The 23,779-nt window shown below is 42.4% G+C and overlaps 1 protein-coding gene across 1 annotated transcript; it reads left to right on the forward strand.

Annotated features, from left to right (window-relative positions):
• The first annotated feature begins 682 nt into the window (after positions 1–682).
• On the forward strand, positions 683–19,217 carry Asip (agouti signaling protein). The gene is made up of 4 exons (XM_027945133.2): positions 683–770; positions 14,788–14,957; positions 16,386–16,450; positions 19,032–19,217. The coding sequence occupies exons 2-4, from the start codon at positions 14,798–14,800 to the stop codon at positions 19,206–19,208; spliced, it is 402 nt and encodes a 133-aa protein (XP_027800934.1). The 5' UTR covers positions 683–770; positions 14,788–14,797; the 3' UTR covers positions 19,209–19,217.
• The last annotated feature ends 4,562 nt before the right edge of the window (positions 19,218–23,779 follow it).

The raw sequence follows: 23,779 nt of genomic DNA on the forward strand, positions 1-23,779 counted from the left end.
CCAAAGATAGGACTGGAGATCTGCATCAAGGCCTAGTTAAGAAAAGGGTTCAGAAGAACCTAACTACAGTTTGGTCAAGGAGAGTCTTTTTCGGTATCCACAGCTTTCTCCTCTTCCCCCCATTTTGTCCCATCTTGCTGCCCCTACCCTACCAACCACAAAAGAGAGGTCTGCACTTCCTTCAAGCAGCCCCTTCCCTTATACATCCCAGACTCTCCACTTACTGAAAAATGAGAAGGCCAGACCCTCGCAACTCCAGATTCAGCATCTCATCTAGCAGATGTGTCTCTGATTCCCAGTTCACTCCCTGATGAGTCAGGGCTTCTCTGCTTTGGGAAACTTGCTCCCCAGATGTGGAAGGCCATCCCTGACAGCCCCACTGGCAGTATTTGCAGTCCCCACCCCTGGGGGAAACTTGTCAATAAAGGAGGAAGAGCTAGTCTTTAAGCAAACACATTCCCTTCCCTTTTCTGGAACATCTTTAGTCACCTGACAGTTGACAACTTTCACTGTGTGTACAGAACTGAAGGAACTCTAAAGCACTTCAACACACACACACACACACACAGTCACCTAAAATTTCTTTCATAGCAAGTTGGACTGAGCCAGGACAGCCAACGAGAGAACTTGTTTTTCTTTTCTTTTACTTCAGGAAAAGTATCAACTTTCTTGTGTGACTCTGGAGTTGTGCAAACCTGGGATTGACGCCTCTGTTTGACACTCACTAGCTCTGGGACCTTGAACAGTGGGTTTAAGTTTCCTCAGCTGTGGTAAGTATCTTGTTAAGAGGATTAGACGTCCATACTATGTCTAGAGCAGAGCATGCCATATAGCAGTTATTTCAATAAGTGGAAGCTTTTACGATTTTTGTCACTAGATATTTGAGTTGTCTTTCAATAGAAAAAACAATACAGGGGTGGGGATTGTGGATCCGTGGCAGAGCACTTGCCTAGCATGTGTGAGGCACTGGATTAGATTCTCAGCACCACATAAAAATAAATAAAGGTCCATCAACAACTAATAAATTTAAAAAAAAGAAAAAGAAAAAGGAATACAGTGGAAAAGATTGTAGTCTGGACTTTCAATGCTATACCACCATTCTCTGAACCTTACCCTTTTGGGATTTTATGGAGGCGGGATTACAAAGGCATGGTTGATTAAATCATTGACCAACTTAACTGCCAGTCACTTTCCCCTCCCTGGAGGCTGGGGGTGGGTGGAGCTGAAAGAAACTTATTCCCCTACCTATTCTGGACCTCAGTTTCCACATCTGTAGAACCAGAGTAGATTGACCAAACCAGTATTTCTTACACAACATAATACCAGGAGTTATTAAAAATATGTCTCCCGGGTTGGGATGCAGCTCAAGGGTGAAGCATGCATGCATGAGGCCCTAGGTTTTATCCCCAGCACTGAAAAAAAAAAAAAAAAGTTTCCCAGGCTCCATCACTGGAGATTCAGATTCAGAGAGCTAGGGCAGACTTTGGGGGCTATGTTTTGTAAAACCCCCACAAAAAAAAGAAAGAAAGAAAGATCTGTGCATTTTACTGTATATGTCTCAACAAATTGCTGTTAGCGTGGAGAGTAAAAAGCTTCCCTGGCAACTCTTAAAGCACAGTCAAGTGTCAGTATCCTGGACAGGAGGATCCCTAGATTCTCCTCCAGTTCCAACATTTTGTTTTTTGTAGCCCCTGCACAGCCCCCTTGCCACTTTTATCCACAAGTGTGATCTTTTACCTTTCTTGGTCATAGTCGTGAACAAAGATATTAAGGAGAGGATGGGGCGGTGGCTCAGTGGTAGAGCACTTGTCTAGCATGTGTGAGGCTCTGGGTTTGATCCTCAGTACCATATATAAATAAATAGATAGATAGATATCCATTGACAACTAAAATATATGTATATTTAAAAAAAGATATTAAGGAGAGTTAGAATCCTAAACCTATCACAGCACTTAGATAAGGAACACTGATACAGGACTTTCAGGCCTCAGCAGGACAGTACAGAGGCTAAGGACAATACATTTGCCATCTGGTAACCTGTCTCGTTGGTCAAAGGGATCAGCAAATTAGGATTGTCTGTTGTTGGTTCTTTAGTGTCTGCTTTATGCTGGGCATTGCTGGTGTTGACAGCAGCAAAATGAATGTGAGAGCAAGACACCTGTCTTTGTGGAATTTAGACTCTACAAGGGAGAGAAAACCAACAGGAAGATAGAGATAATTATGAAGTATGGTAGGTGCTGTGAAAGAAACAGGATGGATAGGATAGAGCAGGAAGGACACTGAGAGGGATCAAAGAAAGAGGTGATATTTGTGCCAAAGTCTGACAAAGATCCATTCAAGTGAAAAGCTGAGAAAGTCACAGCCAGAGAAAGAATATTTAGGGCCAAGGGAATGACAAGTGTAAAGGCCTCAAAGTGGGGAAGATTCTACAAACAGGAGCACAATATGTCTAGAATGTAGTGCTTTAGAAAGAGCCTATCAGGTGAAGTCAGAGAAGATAGCAAGACCTTGTATAGGAAATTTTAATTTTATTTCAAGAACAATAGGTAGTTTTAAGGGTTTTAAGCAGGAAGTAATGTGATTTGGATTGTTTCAGGAGAAACAAAAAGCAAAACCAAACTCCATGGGGAGTGGATGGAACAGGACAGAATGGAGACAAGGATGTGAATTAAGTGACCCATTTGTCCAGGAAATAGGGTTTGTCAGATGGGCCTATGGTAACTGTAAGTTTTTGTTTAGTGGCTCAGCAGGGACTTTGAACCTCTGGGACTGGGCTAACCAAAGACAGAGAGGGAGAACTAACAACCTCAGATGTTGATGAATTCATCATGCTCAGTTGGCCTTGTCTTTCTAATGTTTCCCCACCAGTCATGGCTGAGGATGATCAAAAGATCCTTCAGAATGGCTCGGTTCCTGAAGTGCCTTTCTCACTCACTAGGAGGCAGTCTTGAGAAGTGAGCCTAATTTATGACTGGGGTGTCTCCAGGCCCCTTTCATCAGTTCCTTCTTTCCTTTTGTGTCCTCTCCCCAGCCTCAGAATCTGCACTTCTGACACCATGCCCCGAAGCTCTCTGGGCCATTCTTTCTTTCCTTCTTCCCTCTTTTCCTCTTTAGAACTCTATGCTTAGAAAGGAAAATAGAAAACCAATTGCTACCAAATTAACCATGTATGGGATCATTTGCACTATTACAATAGTAGCCCATGGGACATGTTGTGGAACATGGCTTATTAAAGGGAAGATAGTTTGAAATAGAATATGTCTTTTTTTAATCTTTATTTATTATTTTTTTAGTCATACATGACAATAGAATGCATTTTGATATATAATACATACATGGAATGTATGTACATCAATCATATTGTCTATTCTATTCTGCTGCCCTTCCTATCTTCCCTACTCCTCCCCTCCTCTCCCATCCTTTCTCTCTATCCAATCTAATGTGACACACTTTTTTTTTCTTTTTCTCATCACAACATCATATATGTATTCTGTATAACAATGAGGTTCTCCTCCCATCTTCTGTGCAACTCCCCTTCTCCCTCTTTTTCCCTACCACCTCTCTTCCCTATTTAGTGGTAGTCTTCTTCTCATGCTCTTCCTCCCTATCCCATTTTGAGTCACCACCCTTATATCAGAGAAGACATTCAGCATTTGTTTTTTAGGGATTGGCTAACTTCACTTAGCATAATCTGCTCTAATGCCATCCATTTGCCTGCAAATGCCATGATTTTATTATTTTTTAGTGCTGAGTAATATTCCATTGTGTATAAATGCCACATTTTTTTAATCCATTCATCCATTGAAGGGCATCTAGGTTGGTTCCACAGTCTAGCTATTGTGAATTGTGCTGCTATAAACATTGATGTGGCTGTGTCCCTGTAGTATGCTCTTCTTAGGTCTTTTGGGTATAGTCCGAGAAGGGGAATAGCTGGGTCAAATGGTGGTTCCATTCCCAGCTTTCCAAGGAATCTCCATATTGCTTTCCAAATTGGCTGCACCAATTTGCAGTCCCACCAGCAATGTATGAGTGTACCTTTTCCCCCCTGCATCCTTGCCAGCACTTGTTGTTTGACTTCATAATGGCTGCCATTCTTATTGGAGTGAGATGGTATCTTAGAGTAGTTTTAATTAGAATTTTTCTGATTGCTAGAGATGGTGACCATTTTTTCATGCATTTGTTGATTGATTGTATATCCTCCTCTGAGAAGTTTCTGTTCAAGTCCTTGGCCCATTTGTTGATTGGGTTATTTGCTTTTTTGTTGTTTAACTTTTTTAGTTCTTTGTGTACTCTAGAGATTAGAGCTCTATCTGATGTTTGAGGGGTAAAAATTTGTTCCCAGGATGTAGGCTCCCTATTCACTTAGCATATTATTTCTCTTGCTGAGAAAAAAACTTTTTAGTTTGAATTCATCCCATTTGTTGATTCTTGGTTTTAACTATTGTGCTATGGGTGTCCTATTAAGAAATTTGGGGCCTGCCCCCACGTGATGAAGATTAGGACCAACTTTATCTTCTATTAGACACAGAGTCTCTGGTCTGATTCCTAGCTCCTTGATCCATTTTGAGTTGACTTTTGTGCATGGTGAGAGAAAGGGATTCAATTTCATTTTGTTGCATATGGATTTCCAGTTCTCCCAGCACCATTTGTTGAAGATGCTATCCTTTCTCCATTGCATTTTCTCCATTAGCGCCTTTGTCTAATATAAGGTAGTTGTAATTTTGTGGATTTGTCTCTGTGACCTCTATTTTGTACCATTGGTCTACCAGCCTGTTTTGGTGCCAGTACCATGCTATTTTTGTTACTATTGCTCTATGGTATAGTTTAAAATCTGAAATCACGATACCACCAATTTCACTCTTCCTGCTTAGAATTACTTTAGCTATTCTGGGTCTCTTGTTTTTCCAGATGAATTTCATGATTGCTTTTTCTATTTCTGCAAGGAATGTCATTGGGATTTTGATGGGAATTGCATTGAGTTGAAACAGAATATGTCTTTAATCCTATTTTGTAAGTAGTTCCTACTTTGCCTTCTCATAGAACTCAGACCATCAGAGACAGGTTGTCTGAAGGAAGACATTAACTAGAGGCATTAATGATCTTGAACTTCTGTTACTGAATCACAAGGTAGAAGGACTTGGAACAACATAGAATTGACTTTCCATAGGAACCTCAATAAATGAAAATCCAGGGCATTTATTCCTGTCCTTTGTAGCACCGGGGTGGACTCCCTCTTGTTTGGCAATAGACAAGAGTCCAGAGGTAGGTTGAAGGACAGTAGACCAGGAGAAGGCAAAACTTAATCAGGATCTTAAAGGAAGGCAAGATTTGGAGAGGGAGATGGAGAATGGGCATGATATTCTCAACAAGGTAAAAAGATCCTCATTTGTAAATTGGAAGCTACAAGTCCAGGCCTTTTTCTCTTACTGATTCTCCTCCCTCCATTGCAGAGAGCCTTGCTGGGGCGTCAGGCATGTCTATCAACAGCTGAATCTAACTAATACTGATCAAATTTTGTTTTCCATCCCTCATTTCTTTCCCCACCTGGGCAAGTTGGAGCCTATTTTGGAGTGAACACCGCTGATTCACAAACCCTCATCTTCCAGCACCACATATAAATAAATACTTTACTCTGGCAAAAAGAAAAAAAAAGAAAGTCATCTTGTTCAAAAAGAATCAGAACTTCCATGGTGGCTTGGCTATAAATAATTGCCTTATTCTTGGAAAATAGAAAGACCTCAGAGCCCTGAAACCCTAATCAACATTTCAAAGGGCCTTAATCTGCCAGAAACAAAGACCAAACCAGAGTTCAATTTACCTGTGACAGGAATTACATCCTAGTCCTTTTTTTTTTTTAAAGTTTTGAGACAAGGTCTCACTAAATTGCCCTCAAATTGGTTTCAACTTCCTGAGTCCCTGGGATTATAGGTGTGTGCCACCAGGCCCAGCTAAGAATATTTTTTATTTGCTCTAATTAGTTATTCATGACAGTAGAATGCATTTTGAAATATTGTACACAAATAGAGCACAACTTCTCCATCCTCTGGCTGTACATGGTGCAGAGTCACTCCACTAGTGTAATCATACGTGTCTATAGGATAATAATGTCTATATCATTCTACCGTCCTTCCAATCCCCAAAGTCTCCCCTTTCCCTCTTCTCTACACAAAACAAAATTCCTTCATTCTTCCCTCCCTCCTCCTCTGCCCTACTATGGTTCAGCTTTCGCTATCAGAGAAAACATTTGGCTTTTGGTTTTGGGGGATTGGCTTATTTCACTTAGCATATTCTCTAATTCCATCCATTTACCTGCAAATGCCATAATTTCATTCTTCTTTAAGGCTGAGTAATATTCCATTGTGTATATGTACCACATTTTCTTTATCTATTCATCTTTTTGAAGGGCATCTAGATTGGTTCCATAGTTTAACTATTGTGAATTGAGCTGCTATAAACATTGATGTGGCTTGAGAATATTTTTAAGTGTAGAAAATTTCATGTAATCTCTACAAGAATTGTAACTTGCTAGAAGCTGCACAGTAAGTTAGCAGCAGGGCTGAATCTAGAACCCAAGTTTCCAGATGCTGGTCCATTTTGTCCCCTGTTCCACTGAGATGTCTGATGCCTGGACCCCTGGTTAGATAGGTACAGGTGATAGCTACAAGTACTCTCATTATTAAATAACTTACTGCTGAAACTTTGCTGAGTATAACTTAACATTTCCCTGCATGCACTAACCTCTTCATAGCCACCACAACACATTCAGTGTTAACTTTCTCAATATTGTAACCACGGTGGGCTCCACGAGTGTGCAACTTATGTAGTCACACGCGGTCCCCATGTTTAAAGGGCCTCAAGCTTGGCTTAATGCTCTCCTGTCACCACATTGAAATTCTTAATTTTTTAGCAAGGGATCCTGTATTTTTCATTTTTCACAGGGACCAGCAAATTAGGTAGCCTGCCTATAGCTTACACCCTGAGAGAGAGAAATAAGGAGGTTTCTTCCATTCCTTTTCCCTAATCCAGAGGTCAAGTCATATGTAAATTTTCTTGTGGAGGCCAACTTGTTTGTGTGTGTGTGTGTGTGTTTTTCTATTTTAATTTTTTTTTTAGTTGCAGATGGACACAATATGTTTATTTATTTTTATGTGGTGCTGAAGATCAAACCCAGTGCCTCACATGTATGAGGCAAGAGCTCTAATGCTGAGCTATAGCCCCAGCCCCCAGTTGGTTTTTTTGTTGTTTTTCATTTTGGTTTTGGTTGGTTTTGGGGGTACCAGGAATTAAATCTAAAGATGCTCAACACATCCCCAGCCTTTTTTATTTTTTAATTTGACAAGGTCTCACTAAGTTGTTTAGAGCCTCATTAAGTTTCTGAGGCTTGCTTTGAACTTGCAATCCTCCTGCCTCAGCCTCCCCAATCACTGGGATTGCAGGCATGCACCACCATGCCTGGCTGAAGCCAACTCAGTTAACATATTCACTGCAAGAATTATTTTCTTTAGATTGCCTTCATGATTTTAGCTTCCCTTTGTATGGCTCATTGTTAAAGGGATGAGACAAACTTGCTTTGAGATCAAATACTGGTTTCTTATTGGAAACTGGAATCTATGCTGCCACAGTTGTCAACTTGAATGCGGTAATGACAGCAGCATAATCCCCTCGGTAAGCCTCTAGGCTAACCTAGGGCAGATAAGTTTTTAAAAGCCATGACGGAAGATGAGGCTGAAGAGCCTGGTGAGACCAGTCTGGGAAAAGTCTTGAGGGGCTGAAATGTTGGAGATGCCTCATCCCGGAGTGGGCAGCCACTGAGGCTCTTAGCAGAGTAGACAGCTCCTTGATGCACCCCATGGAGACCAGCTTGTGTTGTAGCAGAGATTGCAATCAATTGTCCAAGCCACAGCAGTGGGCTGAGGATGCCCAGCCCAGTGAGGGACCTGGCTGTAGGTTCTGAGAAGCGGAGGAGTGAGGAGGAGACAAGTTTCCCACTTTGAGAAATGAGTCCTTTTGAAGTCAGAGAACCTCATGACAACTAAGCCCCAAACACCAAAAAGGAGAAAAACTTGGGAAATGTAAGAACTGCACTACTCCAGACTGAGCAGCTTCATGAGGCTTGTTTTAAGGAAACAAAGACCATTTCCCACTTGAAGAGGAAAAAAGAAACATTTTAAGGGACTGGGGCTGGAGCTCAGTGGTAGAGCACGTGCCAGGCATGTGCAAAGCCCTGTGTTTGATCCCAAGCACTGCAAATAAATAAGATAAAAATAAAACTATCAAAAATTAAGGATTACTATTCTCTGTCAAATTCACGTCTTATTCATTTTATGGAAAAGACTAAAATTGTGTAGCATTACATCCTGGTGCTACCTGAGTGGAACTTCTGAGTTTTATACTCAAGATTTTCATAAGTAAATTTTTTTTTTTCACTCTGAAGAAAAAGAGTCCCACAAATCCCTGAGCCTCATTACAAATTAAGTTTGACTCCCATTCAGCTTTTGTTAATCCTTTGAGGATAGTCAAGTTACATTCGGTATTTTATTTCTATCATCCTTTGTTTTTTATTACAAAATAGTGTCATGCTTATTTAAAAACACAAATACAAAGTACATAAAGTGAAAAGTGCTTATTTCTACTTCATTCCCTGACCTCAGTTCTGTTCTTAAGGGATAGTCACTATTCAATTATTAATGGATATCCTTCCAGACATTTCATTTTACATACACAAGCATAAACATATTTGAGAATGTTTTGATATTTGTTCACAAAATGAGATTACAATGTTTATATATTTCAACTTGCTTCAATGTTGTATTTGTTTAATATCTTCTAAACCAGCACCAGTCTAGAATGATGTGTTCCTTCCAACAAGACACTCCCCTCTGTAGAACTGAACTATTGCTTGCACAGAAGAAAACCAACAACATCCCCTGCCCTTGTGTGTCTGATCTTAGATGAACACACCCAACTCTGTGCCTTGGATCATAGGAATGTCACATACAAAGAGGTATTTCCTACTCGGGAGGTTGAGGCAAGAGAAATACAAGTTTGAAGGCTAGCCTCAGCAACGTAGAGAAACCCTGTCTCAAAAAATAAAAAGGGCTGGGAGTGTAGCTCAAGGGTAAAGCGCCCCTGGATTTGATCCCCAGTCCCTAGTAAGAAGAAGAAGTTATGGAGGAGGAGGAGGACTTCCAGTTTAGCTCTGAGTGACTAAACACTGTTCACTATCTACTAAAACTTGAGGAGGTAGAGACCCAAACAACTGGCCTCCACTTTCATTCCATGCTTCTTAAATTGGAGGGATAGTCTTTATAGTCCAAGATTAAAATCAAAACTGTATGAGTTTAAGAGAAAATATATACTTCAAGATATGACTTCTATAAATATATATATATATAGGTAACTATAATTATAAAATACAGCTAACTATATTATTATATTTACACCAGGTTTACCTGGTGTAAATATAATAATATAGTTAGCTGGTCCTGTTTTAATTCCCAGAATACCCTGTATAGGAGATAGTATGATGCCACTTTTCATGGATGAAGAAAGTGAGGTTCAGAATGGTTAAGTGACTGACTTGCCCTCGAAATAAGTGAGGACATGCCATCTCAGAATAGGCAAATTTAGTTGGGCATGGTGGTCCACACCTTGTAATCCTAGTGACTTGGGAGAGTAAGGTAGGAGGATTGAAAAGTTCAGGGCCACCTCAACAACTCAGCAAGGCCCTAAGCAACTTAATAAGATCCTGTCTCAAAATAAAAAGGGCTTGGGATGTAGCTCAATTGTTAAGTGTCCCTGGATTCAACCCCCAGCACCAAAAACATGAGCCAGCCATGGGCTGTGTGTGGGAGCTATGCGCATTTGAGCATATGAGAAAACTGGACTGACATTGCTGTCTGATTGGGCTGTGCCATGTATGAGTGCCTTTTCGCTCACTCTGCTGTGATCCCACATAGCACCTGAGATGGGTATGGCTTTCCAAGATGTTGGTCAATCTGCTGGCCACAAGACATCACCAAGCAATCCCCTGAAACCCGACCCCTTGTTCTCTTATAATAGTACCCTTTTGTCTTACTTGGATGGAATATTTTATCAAACAGCTTTCCCCAATAAAAACCAGGGTTGGGGCGTGCTCTCTCTTGCCTGTCTCTCTTGCCTCCCTTTTGGGAGCTGAGGCCGAGGAGCCATCACTGCACTTCAAAAAAGTTATTTTGTGTGGTTTTTAGTCGCCAGCCCAATTCACACAGAATGAACCTGATTTAGTCACATGTTGCAACACCCACAAAATAGACAAATGGTATATTGATTATTTCAAATTGAAATCACTAGAGGAAGTGTAACTTCAGGAAAGGGCTATTTGATCTGTTTTTTCTTACATGCAATAAGCCATAGAGATTCTTTGTGAAATGATGCCCTTCACATACCAAGGCCAGAAAATAGCCTTAATCACCAGAGACTGGTAATGGCGGGGTGGGGGGGAAATTAACCTGAATAAACAAACTATGAAGTAACCCTTATCTTCCACTAGCTTTTTTACCCCACCCCATACATCCCCAAAATTTACCTCCCAGTCCATATAGCCATTTGTCCTGTCATTACTTCACAAATTTATTGTTCTTTGTTTAAGAAGTATAAAAGCATCGTGCTTTAGGCGTTTCTTTGGACTTCACTTTCTTGTGAAGATCCCCAAGTACATGTAAATTTAATAAAATCGTTATGCTTTTCTCTTGTTAATCAGTTTTGTATTAAATGGGTTCCTAGATCCAGCCAAAGAGCCCACATAATAACTAAGAGGGGGTCGAGGGGATCTCTCTCTCCCCTATACCCTCACATAGCTTGTAAGTAGTAAGTCACGTATATCTAACCACAGGGCCTGTATTCTTTCAGGGGCACAGTCCTCCTGTGTCTAACTGATGAGAATAATCCACATGAACAATTAAAGAACAATAAAGTACTAAACAATACAGTATTGAGTTTAAGACTGGAGGAGTTTAGAAAAGGGGAGCACTATTTGGAATGTCCTGGTGCTGAAAGAGAAAATACACTGAATATACTATTCCAGCTGGGCCCTGGAGAAGGATGAGATATGACCTGGGCAGCTGAGAGAGTGAATGTTAATGAAGCCAGAGCAAAAGCACAGAGATGGGAGTGGTGTGAAACCTGTTCCACTGAGAATGAGCAATGAACTGGGGTGGACAGAAAATAGAAAATGAGGAATAATTTGAAGGGAACAAAAAGTTAAACTCGGTGACAGGATATATAAAGGTCGGGAAAATGTAAGTCAAAGATGGAGACCAAGATTCTTTCCTTGGGAAGAGATAGTCACTGAACAAAGATAGAACTTATAATGGAGTCAGATCATGCATATATTTAACATCTGCAAAGTCAACTATATGTACTTTGTGAATGAGTAAAGCCAGGAGAGGAGTAATTTAAATAATGCAGGTGATTCTGCTCAACATTTCATCTGGACAGTATCTGCTCTGGGGTAAGGAGAACTAGGAGCTGGGATCTGCTGTGCCGTCAATGAGTCTCAGTTCCTGTCACAGGGTGAAAGTCTTCTGCTATGTGCACATCATGATCCTAATATTCAAAGAAAAAAAAATTTTTCATGCAACAAATTTTTAAAAGTAAACCAACTACTTATTCTGCTGCAAAATGAAAGGAATAGGAGGATAAAGAGGAGAGAAAGAAAAGGCCTCAGTTGTGGGGAGAAGAGCCATCATTTGCCGTGCTGGAGAAAATTTGTACTCTGTGCAGTTTTTTTCCCTGAAGTCTGACTTTAGTCCTAAACCATTTGGTAAGATGCAACTCCACTGCAATTTGCAAAGGAAAGTATCCTTTAAGATGACTTGGGTTGAGAGTCAAAGAAAACTCAACTCATACTATCCTAAAACAGTAAAGGATAATAATTGCCTAATCTGTTAAATCCAGATAGAAGATGATCTTCGGGCAAGTTCTGATCCAGTGGTTGAATAGTTTACCGAGGTTCTTTTTCACTATCTGCCCAGTCCGTCTTCCACGGAGAGCTTCATCCTAAAACTGGCTCTATTTATAAAGTGACTGCCAGCACTAACCAGAACTGCTGGCTGTATATTACATACCCAGTGAAAGAGGGTTTCCTCAGTCAGATAAAGGCCTGGGGTTCCTCTGATTAGACCATCTCTAGTCAGATGCCATGTCTGAACTGGAGAGGATGGGACAGGATTATCCTACTCGTCATGGAGAAATCAAGGGCTTACCTGGAGATAGGGGTTAGGTCACTGTCAATTCAAAATGTGTATCTAAGACTTCCTCTTAGGGGAAAGATAATAGCTGATGCTAAGGAGAAAACTTTTTTTTTTTTTTTTTTTTTGGTATTGAGGATTAAACCCAGGGGTACTTAACCACTGAGTCACATCCCCATTCCTTTTTCATATTTTATTTAGAGACAGAGTCTTGCTGAGTTGCTAAGTGCCTTACTAAGTTGCTAAGCCTGGCTCTGAACTCACGATCCGCCTGTCTCAGCCTCCAGAGCTGCTGGGATTGCAGGCGTGCGCCACTGCGCCCGGCTGAAAAAATATTTTTGTGTTGGTAAGTAGGGAAGATGAGGAGCTTAGTTCAGTACACAAACATTTATTCAGCCAACAATTTGAGTTACTGCCCTGGGCTGGTCACTGTGTCAATTGGGGTCACAAAAATGAGTAGAACATGAACTCTCTTTTTTTTTTTTTTATCAAGTAAAAGAGATGAACACTTTGTTCAAGGATAAAACAACCTTTAAGAAGCAGAAGATGGAGCAAATAACTACACTCCAGTCCCAAGACTTTTTTTATATAGGTTTATTAGATTTTATTATTGTTATTAGGGGCTAAAAACCTCAAGGATCAAACTGCCCAGAGCTGGAAAACACAGGGCCTCAGAAGATATTTTAGGACTTAGACCCTGAGGAAATGTGTTGTTCTCACACACAACAAAGGTATGGACTGCCTGAAAACACCTTTATTGCCTCTTTCTGTTTTACGTATGAGATTCTCCATGCCAATGTTTTGTTTTGTTTAAGTTGATAGGTTGGTTTTTTGGTTTGTTTGTTTGGTACCAGGAATTGAATGCAGGGACACTCACAATCACTGAATCACATCGTCAGCCATTTTTATACTTTATTTTTACTTATTTTGAGACAGGGTCTTGCTAAGTTGTTTAAGGCTTTGCTAAGTTTCTAAGGGTGATTTTGAACTTGTGATCCTCCTGCCTCAGCCTCCTGAGATTTATCTGCCTCCTTCAAAATTCAGCTAGCAGATAAATAAATCCAGTTATCTTATGTAGATGGGCTCATTCTTCTGATACGAACTGGGATTGCAGGTTTGCACCATGGCACCCACCTTTATATTTTCTTTGAGACGGGATCTCAATAAATTGTTTAGGACCTAAGTGAAGTTTTTTGAAAAAAGAATTCCTCCGATAAATGAATACAAACCACTGATCTAGCCCAATGTGTTCATTTCACCAAGAGAATTGGAGCTCATAAAACAGAACCAGTTTGCTCAAGTCATGCATCTTATTAACAACTAAGCAAAGATAAGAACTCAGTGGTCCTGACTCTCGGGCTAATGCCCATTCCATCAACTTACTAGGCTTCAAGAAAGATATTTTAGGACTTAGACCCTGAGGAAAATTTGCTAGTGACAAATAGATTATGATAATCAGTGCCCAATGATGAGAGAATCTGAAGAAATCAGAACTGAAATTAGGGCTGAGAAGGGTAAAGGATGAACTTCAAAAAGTCAGGACTGTCCCCTCCAACTTCAAAAAACTTGGAATGAGGGTGCAGGTGGCTGGTTGGGTTTTCTCCTGCAAGGTAACAGACATACAGAAAATTTGACTCCAACCAAGCTGAGGGCCAGGAGAAGTAGGCTAGAACCTAGCCTGGCTGCTTTACCCAGGAGTGGGTAGGACCAGCATGAACGAAGTGTTTTGTTCTCTTCTCTCCCACAGTAGCTTATGGGTAGGATGGAGGGAACCTTGGAAAAGCAGTTCCAATCATTTTATAGACAAGAATGAAAACAGAGAAGTAGAGAAGGGTGTTGGCAGGGGTCGGGGTAGGGGGTTCCATACTTGGAGGAAGCAAAGATGCTGCTGAAGCTCTTTGAAGATGTTTGAGCAAAACCCAGCATTAAGTGAAGAAAACCACTCTGAGATTTATCTGCCTCCTTCAAAATTCAGCTAGCAAATAAATAAATCCAGTTACCTTATGTAGATGGGCTCATTCTTCTGACACAAACTGTACCTGCATTCATTTCCTCTGCATGTGGGAATCTAATACACTTACTTGTCTGAAGGAGCCATTTATTCCTGCATTGTGAACTATCTTATTAGACTTATTCTCTGCACCTTAGTAAAACCTCGGCCACAGTGAGGCACTACTGCAGGACTTTCAACAACTCTGCCCAGGCCTAGGGACTCTTGGGACTATTGACTTTAAAAAAATAATAATAAAACAGAAACAGTACTCCGCCCTCTGGATAGCAGAAACCAACACAATGCATTCCTTTTCTCTTTGCTTCCATCTCCCTCCCTTCCTTCCTTCGTCTTTCTCTTCCTCTCCCCATCCCCTGTTCTCTCTTCTTCCTACATCAATTCCCGTTCCCTGTCCTAAGCCTTTACTAGTCCTCTGCTCTACTGGAACACTTGTGGAACAGGCAGAACAACGCCAGCCCAAAGGAACACAAAGAAAGCAGGCAAGCACATCCTCTTGCCACTACCCCTGACCCACCTGCTGCCAAGCACTTTCGCTGTCCCACTCAGGCCTCTTGGGATGGATATCACCCGCCTACTTCTGGCCACCCTACTGGTCTTCCTATGCATCCTCGCTGCTTACAGTCATCTGGCACCTGAGGAGGAGCCCAGAGATGACGGGAGCCTAAGGAGCAACTCCTCCATGAAAGTACTGGATATCCCTTCTGTCTCTATTGTGGGTAAGTAGCCAGGCGTCCAGCCTCTGGTATCTGGCCAATAAAAGGGGGCTTCAGGATGTCAAGCCTAGTCCCCAAGTTGTTACCAAAATTCACTACCATAGTCATGGGTCCTTCTTGTTCATCCTGTAAAACAGTCCTAGGGGAACAAAGTATCCTTTAATTCCTTGGGTTTGGGAAAGCCCTGCATGCAACCAATCTAAAATGCAGCTTAGCATGTTAGAAACTCTGAGAAACCCTGAAGTCAAGATGCTTGGTGAACTTTGTTCTAACAGCATTTCTGAAAGTTAATGAATCCCAGGACTCCTATCAATGGTAACAAATTTTAGGAAATGCTGGAGAATATAACCAAGCCTGGGATAAACTAGTCCTGCCATGGCAAGGTTTAGAATTGCTGCCCAGGGGAAAATATGAGGGGCATTAGAACCTGGCATTAGAGATCTGGTTTGACTTCATCTGATAATAGTAGACATGGGCTGGGGGAGCAGCTCAGTGGTAGAGTGTGCGCATAGCACGTGCAAGGCCCCAGGCTCCATCCTAACCAAAATAATAATTGACGTACTATGAGGTGGGGGCTGTTTTTATTTATATATCACAATTGAGGAAATTGAGGCTTAGAAAAATTAAATAACTAGCATAAGATCAGAAAGTTCTTAATTGGCAGAGCCAGAATTCAAACTCAGATGAAATGTTAAAGCTCAAAACTAATATCTCTTTATTGCCTTTGTCTCTCCCTAGGAAAAGAGGATATTCTAAACATATCAGGGGATTAAGGGCAGGGAAGGGAGGCAACACCAACATTGACTGATTATCTTTAATATGGCAAACTTCACTTTATAAACACACTCATTTATCCCTGCAAGATAGGTAAATAGAACCCTTTCGCAGATGAGAAAACTGAGTCTCAAGGAGGTTAATGAGGTAACCTCACCTGTTGCATGGCAGGTTCTAAGGCTGTTATATGACAGAATTAGAATTTAAATCAGATCTGCCTGGCTCCAAGCTCTGAGAAATAGAAAGTAGTAACACAGTTGTATCCAGGTATTGATATCCCATTATCCCATTTTCAGGGGATAACAATATCTTTCACCTGCCAGGTTAAAGACTAAAGAAGCACCTGGGGTAACTGAGTGGTGAGGGCTAAAAAGGTCAAAAGACCAGGCCTCTCATGGATATTACAGGCAGATCCCAGAGCCTCCTCAGATTTCCTGTTTGCCTTCCTCAGAGTTCACTGCCCTCAGTTCCTGGCTCCAGGTTAGCAGCCAGGCTAACAAGAACCTGCTGCTGAGTCCCATGATGTGATTCATCCAGCCAAGGCCAACCCCTCCCCCTCCCCCCTCCACCCTCTGAGGCCCTCAGCTCCTTCCATTTTACTGCTGTAAAAGGGTCCCCGGAAACATCTGGCTTTGTTCCTTCTGTCTCTCTTTGAAGCACTGAACAAGAAATCCAAAAAGATCAGCAGAACAGAAGCAGAAAAGAGGACAAGATCTTCCAAGGTAGGCCTGAGAGTTTTCATTGTGGGGGAGGGTGGATCAGACTTAAAAGGGAAGGACCCCTAAGCCGTGGTTAAAAATGAAATAAAACATTTTCAAGGCCTACATTAACCAAAGAACTCAAAGCTACCTAAAGGATTCCTGGCGTAGAGTCCTCAGGCCCCCCGCCCCCCACAGAAGCCCAGGGAGATGAAGTTCACTGAGCAAAATTGCTTACCTACTGAAAAGCATCTTCTGATGCTGATTTAGCCCCTTGTCTGAAAATTCACTATTGCTCAGTCTTTTCCAAGGGGTTATTTCAGAATCACTTCCACAACCTTTGCCATATCTGAGTTTTACCTACTTATTTCAAATCAAAACTTTTAAAAATACAGAAAGATAATAGAAAAACAGTATCACTATTAATAGAAAGATAAGTGAAAATAAAATATTGTTAGTGAAGTCTCACTGGATGGTACTGTCTACTAAATGCTCTAAATCTGAAGCCTGATCTCTGTGTTTAAAAAAGCAGATAGTGTTAAAGAAACATTAAGTACATATTAGCATCCAACTGAGCCTTTCAAGTTGAGATATTTAAAAGAATCCTTTCTCATTGTATGATTCAGGGTCATTTAATATTCATGTCTCACCTCAAATCACTGCACCATAATACAGGTCCCCACACTTTGGGAAACACTGGATGTACACATTATCCTGTTTTAATGTGCCTCCATTTATCAGATCAACTGAAACCACAGCAGAACCAGTGGGCTAGGTATAGAGAGGTAGAATCTGGCATACTGTGTGATCTTGAGAAAGTCTCTGCTTCTCTGGTCCTGTTTTGATGGCTCTAGAGGAATGAGCAGGTCAGATGACTGACAGATAATATATAATGGACTAATATATTTACATGCTAGGTACTAGGAATATACAGTGAACAAAAAATAAATATCCCTGCTTTCACAAAGGTTACATTTTTGTGGGGAAACAAGTGAACAGCAAGTAAATAGAGGTAAAATAAATTCAGATGATAAAGGCTGTGAAGAAATTAAAGCACAATGATGAAAGAAAATGAAGGGAAGACTAGTCAAAAAAAGGCCTAAAGAAAGAGCACTGAAATAAAAACTCAATAACCTAGAGCAGCAATGTCTAATGAACAATGAGGGCCATATATAGAAGTATAAATTCTCTAATAGCCACATTAGAAAAAAAATAAGAAACAGCTGCAATTAATTTAATAACAGCCCATCGTATTTAAAATATTAACATTTCAACATGCAATCAATTGTAAGTTACTGAAATATTCATTTTTTATGCTAAGTCTTTGAAATCTGGTGTACAGTATAGCTGATGCAGCACATCTCAAATTCAAAGCTAAATCTTCAACAAAGTAAAATGTGGTCCTGATAAAATAAACTTGTGTTTAATGGCTAAAAAAAGAAAAATAATAAGTTTTTACAATGCTTCCGTTTTTAAATTAATTAAAATTAAATAGCCAGGGGTGGGGACACACTTCTGTAATACCAGTGATTCAAAAGGCTGAGGCAAGAGGATCGCAAATCAGAGGTCAGCTTTGGCAATTTAGGAAGATCCTCAGCACTTTTGCTAGGCTCTGTCTCAAAATAAAAAATAAAAAAAAGGACTGGGGATGTAGTGCAGTGGTAAAGTGCCTCTGGGTTCACTCCCCAGTGCCAAAAATAAAAAATAAAGACTGGGGGTGTGATTCAGTGGTAGAATGACCCTGGGTTTTATCCCCAGTACTTAAAAAAAAAATTAATAGAAAATTAAGTTCCTCAGTTGCATTAGACACATTTCAGTACTGAGTGGCTGTGGCTACTTGTACTGGATAGCCAGCAAAGAATGACCCCCAGGCTAGAAAGTAGCAAGTTCAAAGATCCCACAGCAAAAATTCATTTGCTGTGTAGTCAGAGGTCTGAGGCCAAAGGGGAGTGTGCTGGGCGCACACCTGTAATCCCAGATACTAATGAAGATGAGGCAGGAGGAAGGCAAATTGAAGAGACTCCACCTCAAAATAAAAATAAAAAAGCAGGGGGTGTAGCTCAGAGGCAGAACGCTTGTCTAGCATAACTGAAGCCCTGAGTTCATTCGAAATGCAAGAAGAAACTACCAGAAGGCTTTAAGCTGGGGTGGGATATGATCTTAGGTCTCCACAAGGTTCCTTCAGTTCCCTGAAGGATGGACCGTAAGGGGCCAAAACGACAGCGGGGAGAAGATAGTGGCCGGCCCTGGGTATCCGCGGTGAGAGAGAAGTGGGGGAACTCCGGATCTACTGTGAAGACACAACTGTGGATAGGGAAAGGGACTGTGGATAAACTAGTTTAAAACGATGGAGCTGAGTAGGGTCCTCTAAGGAGAGAAAAAGGCCAGGCCAAAGCCAGGTAAGTCTGGACAGGGATCCAGAGACAGAAGGGGTGACCTGATTGGGGAAACCGGCAGGGACCAGCTGCGGTGCTCTGTGAGCACGAGTAGAGCGGTCGGTGGCGGGGGTGTCTGGCCCCGAGGCTTCATAGCCCCGAATTTTCAGGCCGAGACGATAAGCACGGCAGGCATGGCCAGTTCCAGCAGCCCGGCACTTCCCCTACAGAAAAAGGCTCCGATGAAGAAGGTAGCGCGGCCCCGGCCCCCTCCGCCCACGCCCTGCGTGGCCACCCGCGACAGCTGCAAGTCGCCGTCGCCACCCTGCTGCGACCCGTGCGCCTCCTGCGTGTGCCGCTTCTTCGGCAGCGTCTGCTCCTGTCGCGTACTCAACCGCAACTGCTGAGTGCGTCCACTCGCGGCTGCAGGAGGGGAAGGGCGGGGCTTCCGGGAGTGGAGGGCTTCAAGGGCGGGGCACTCTAATAAAGTGTATCCTTCTGGGACTAGTGCGGGCGTAGCTATTGGGATTGGGCCAGGGTTTTCAGGAGGCGGGACTTCACGGAGTCAGATTTAAGCTAAAATCTGAATATAGCATTTGTCGGCAGCTCGAAGTTGTGTTGCTGTTTCTTTAAAGAACCAGAAAGCTCGCTATTCCTTGATCGATCCTCCCACGCTACGAAGTCCCGCGGAATGCGCAAGCGCTACTTTCCTGGGGTGGGAAAGCCCAGTTAGCTCGGCCCACTGCTGCACTCAGATACTCGCTTCTCCACCCAACCTCTGAGCACTGGGAACACCGAGGGAGTGCAGACCAGGCTGGCAGAGAGAGCTATCAAGAAGCCCCCTTTCAGTCTTTAACCTTTTCTAGTTCTAAGAAGCTCTCCTCAGTGCCTTCTTCCTCTCTTCTCAACCACCCCCTAAAGAATATAAGAAATGTTAGAACTCCATGCAGTCTCACTGGGCTGTTGGTTCAGCGGAATTTGCGGACAAAGATGGTCGGCTGACTGTGACTGGATGTTTGCTGAGGTTTCAACGCCAAAAGGCTCAGGGCTGAGGACCTTAGAGGCTTAGGAGGCTCCCAAAGGTGCCACTGGAGCCCACTCCTCTCTCTAGCTCGCTCTCTCTCCCACAAGGTATTGGGAGCTGGGAAGAGTTTTCTTCCACCCAAAGCTAAATGAATATTGATGTTGATCCCCAGGCATTTTTAACTCTGGAGGCCAAGAGGGTTTGGGCAGAAAGCAAGGATTTAGGGATCTCGCTGGCGCGCTGGTACACGCCTGTAATCCCTCGAAGGCTGAGGCAGGAGGACCGGAAATTCAAAGCCAGCTTCAGCAACTTAGTGAGGCCCTAAGCAATTCAGCGAGGCCATGTCTCAAAACATGAAAAGGGCTGGGGATGGGGCTCAGTGATTAAGCGCCCCTGGGTTCCAATCCCGGTACCCCCCAACCTCCCAAAAAAGGACCCCCTCTTCACTCCCCACCCTAGCTGTATCAGCAAGTATGGAGGCAGTGGGCCTGAGCTTGGTGTGTATTCAGCAATCATTGTGCTCAATTATCAAAGTGCTGTTGCCAAAAATATTGCAAGCTGTTCCCTGAAATTCCACAAATGTAAGAATGTGAGAAACTGAGGTGCAGCTTTCAACCTCAGGACTGCATAGGCTCCGGGGTACTGTTTTCAAATAAAAAAAAAAGAACTTTTCTCCTTACTCCAACAGCAGAATCATCTGAGAGGGTTTGGACATTTTATTACTCACGTACTGGGGAGGGTGGAAAGCAGGACAGGATAAAATAGAGGGCTGCAGCAGGCTACAAGCAAGGAGAATATATAATATGGTTGCCTGCCTACTGCACAGATGGATTTCTTCAGATGTTTTATAAGTACATTCTTTTTAAAAAAATATATTTATTTTTTAATTATAGGTGTACACAATATCTATTTTTTTTAATTTTTATGTGGTGCTGAGACTTGAACCCAGTGCCTCACACATTTGAGGCAAGTGTTCTACCTCTGAACCACAACCCCAGCCCCTAAGAGTATATTCTTTTACCTTACAACCAAGGTCACTCTGCTTTGATCCTCACCTAAAGATTGGAGACAAGGGGAGTGCCCAGTTTCCCGTCTCCATTTCCTTCCTTTTAGCACTGTTTAAAGTCCTTCATTCCTAGGCACTGATTATGTTTACCCCAACAGCAGCATTGTATATTTGAAAACGCCCTGAGAGGGGAAGCACCTAGATACTGCTTTGAGGAATGAGGGGTCAGAGGAAGGAGCAGTGTCTATAAGGAAGTGCCAGCCAGGGTGCAGTGTGACATGGAAATTCCCAGGTCCTTGGGAAGAAGGGTTCCAGCTGACATCAGCTACTTGTTCTGCGTGGCTGGAGGGAACCCTGCCAGTAGGGAGAAGAGCTGAGAAGATACCACTTGTCAGTGCCCCTTAACAGCCAGAGCCATTCCCCAATGGTGGTAATAGAAGATAACATTGAAAAGGGCCAGTGCCGTAAAAAAATCTAGAGAGAGGCCATGAGACAAGAAAACATGAATCCCTTACCTCACTGCTGACTAATCACCACAGATCTCTGAGGACAGACAGGCTCAGGGGCCAACATAAGTGGGACCACCTACTCTGACCCTCTTGTCCACTTAATTTTTCCTCTTTCATCATTGAAAACTCCCTTCTTGTCCCAAACTTTTTCCCAGCTGGAGACCCAAATCTTGCCTGTAGTGACATAGCTAATATGGAAAAAATGAGCCAAGTACCTCTCTCCAACAGACCCTGTCTTGGAGTGGTAACTACCTGGACAGATCCCAAAAGATGGGTGCTCTCCAGGCTAGGCAAGACAACTGCACACTGGGCAAGTCTTTGTGTCTTTTTGAGCTTCCATTTACTTGTGTATAAAATGGAAAATAATCATTCCTGCTGTTCTTGTTATAAATCCAAGGTATGTTGTTGTTTTTCTGTGCCTAACACAACAACCATGCACACCCACACATAGAAGCTGCCAGTTGCTTATTTTGTTTTCTGTCATTTAGGCTGTAAGCCCACAGGGCAAGACTCTTTTGTCCCTTGTACCATAGTTGTTGCTGAGTAAATGTCATCAATAATAAGAATATTGGGAGCATATTGCAGCAACTGCTCCTGTGTTTTCCAGACACTGTTCACCAGCCAGGCCCCATTTGGCCCACAGGGTGAGGTTGGGGAGGCACAGCTAAAGATTGAGTGCATCAGTAACAATGCCATTTAGCTGCTGGATACAGACAGCCTCAAACAGAACTAATCCATCCATTCATTATTCACTAACTGTGTACAGGGACCTACTGTGTACCAGGTGCTATAAATACTGTGGAAGAAATCAAACATGGATGCTTTCGCTATAGAGCTATGGTCCAGTGGCCCATGACCATTGGCCCTTGCTAAAGGTTAAAGCAATTGTTAGTATGATTTCTTCTTTCAGACTCTTGCTTCTGTTGACTCAGATCCCTAGTTTAGTGTTTACCTGCCCAAGTTTCCCTTCTGTTTGAGATCCTGAGATTCTTGTACATTTCCAGAATTTCTCATCAAATCTTAGGGTCCTGAGAGCATGATTCTGGGCCTCTGCAAAACTCTGCCCAGTTTGACGAGTTACAGTTCCATTGTTAGGAGGATCAACATCATTATTCATCCTTTCACCATCCCCTCCCCGTTACACACCCACCCACACACACACACACACACACACACACACTAGAGCTGGGCAAGTACGCTAGCATCAAGCACTGGCCCCCTCTTTCACACACAGGGTGAACTCTGTCCTGGAAAGCTTTGCTTTACCTTTATGACTATTGATTCATAATCATTTCTTCCAGCCTTAAATTTGTACCCAGAGTTTTCACAGTGTGGCCTTTAACAAGTCACTTTCAGTGATACCAATTCCTGTTTATAAAGTGAGGATTAAATCAAAGTATTTTGGTTAGTGTAAGGTTGTGGGGAAGGTGAGAGGTTATCTACAGGACAGGTTTGGAGATCTCACAGGAAAGCCTAAGGGCTGCTAGAGAAGCCAAGTGGCAGAAACCAATGGACAATGTCTTCACAGCAAGGCCACAGGGATAAGTCAGCTTCAACCTCTTCAGTCCTTGTACTTGACCATTTAGAATTCCTCTTCCCAGCAGTCTGATTGACTTGACCTGGTGCCTAGGAAAGGGTGGTCCATCTTGATTGACAATTGACAATTCCAAAAATCCCTGTGTAATATGTAATAATTCTCCAAGTGAAAATCACGGATATGGTTCCTGTGGGGAGCAAAATCCATAATTGGCCCTAAGAGGGGCTAGACTCTTCAATCTATTGAGGACGTTTCCAGTTCCAGAATTCTGACATATTCTGAAGCAATGATTTTCAAATATTAAAGATGCCAGGGCTAAGCATGTAGCCCTGAGATGTTGCCCTGATTTTTTCCCCCCAATGCTGGAGATGGAACCTAGGTCCTCATCCATGCTGGGCAAAGGCTTTACCACTGAGCTAATCCCTCAGCCCCCAGGTGAAACCTTATTTATTTATTTATTTTTGGTGCTAGGGATCAAACCTAGGGGATTCACATCCCCAGCCCTTCTTTTTTGAGGCAGGGTCTCACTAAGTTGCTTGGGGCCTCATTAAGTTACTTACGCTGGCTTTGAACTCTTCCTGCCTCAGTCTCCCAAACCACTGGAATTACAGGAATGCACCACTGCACCTGGCCTCACACTAAGCATTTTAAATTAGTATGTTATGGGGCTAGAGATGTGACTCAGTGGTTAAGGCTTACCTAACATACGTGACATACTGGGTTCAATCTCTAGTACTGAAAAATAAAAACATAAATTAGAGCCAGGTGTGGTGACTCAAGAGGTAGGAAGATTGCACATTGAGGTGACTCAGCAAATTAGCAAGGCACTAAGCAATTTAGTGAGAACCTGTCCCAAAATATAAAAGGAGCTGGCAATGAGGCTCAGTGGTTAAGTTCAATCT

The sequence above is a fragment of the Marmota flaviventris genome, chromosome 2 (assembly GCF_047511675.1).
Source record: "Marmota flaviventris isolate mMarFla1 chromosome 2, mMarFla1.hap1, whole genome shotgun sequence".
NCBI lineage: Eukaryota > Metazoa > Chordata > Mammalia > Rodentia > Sciuridae > Marmota > Marmota flaviventris.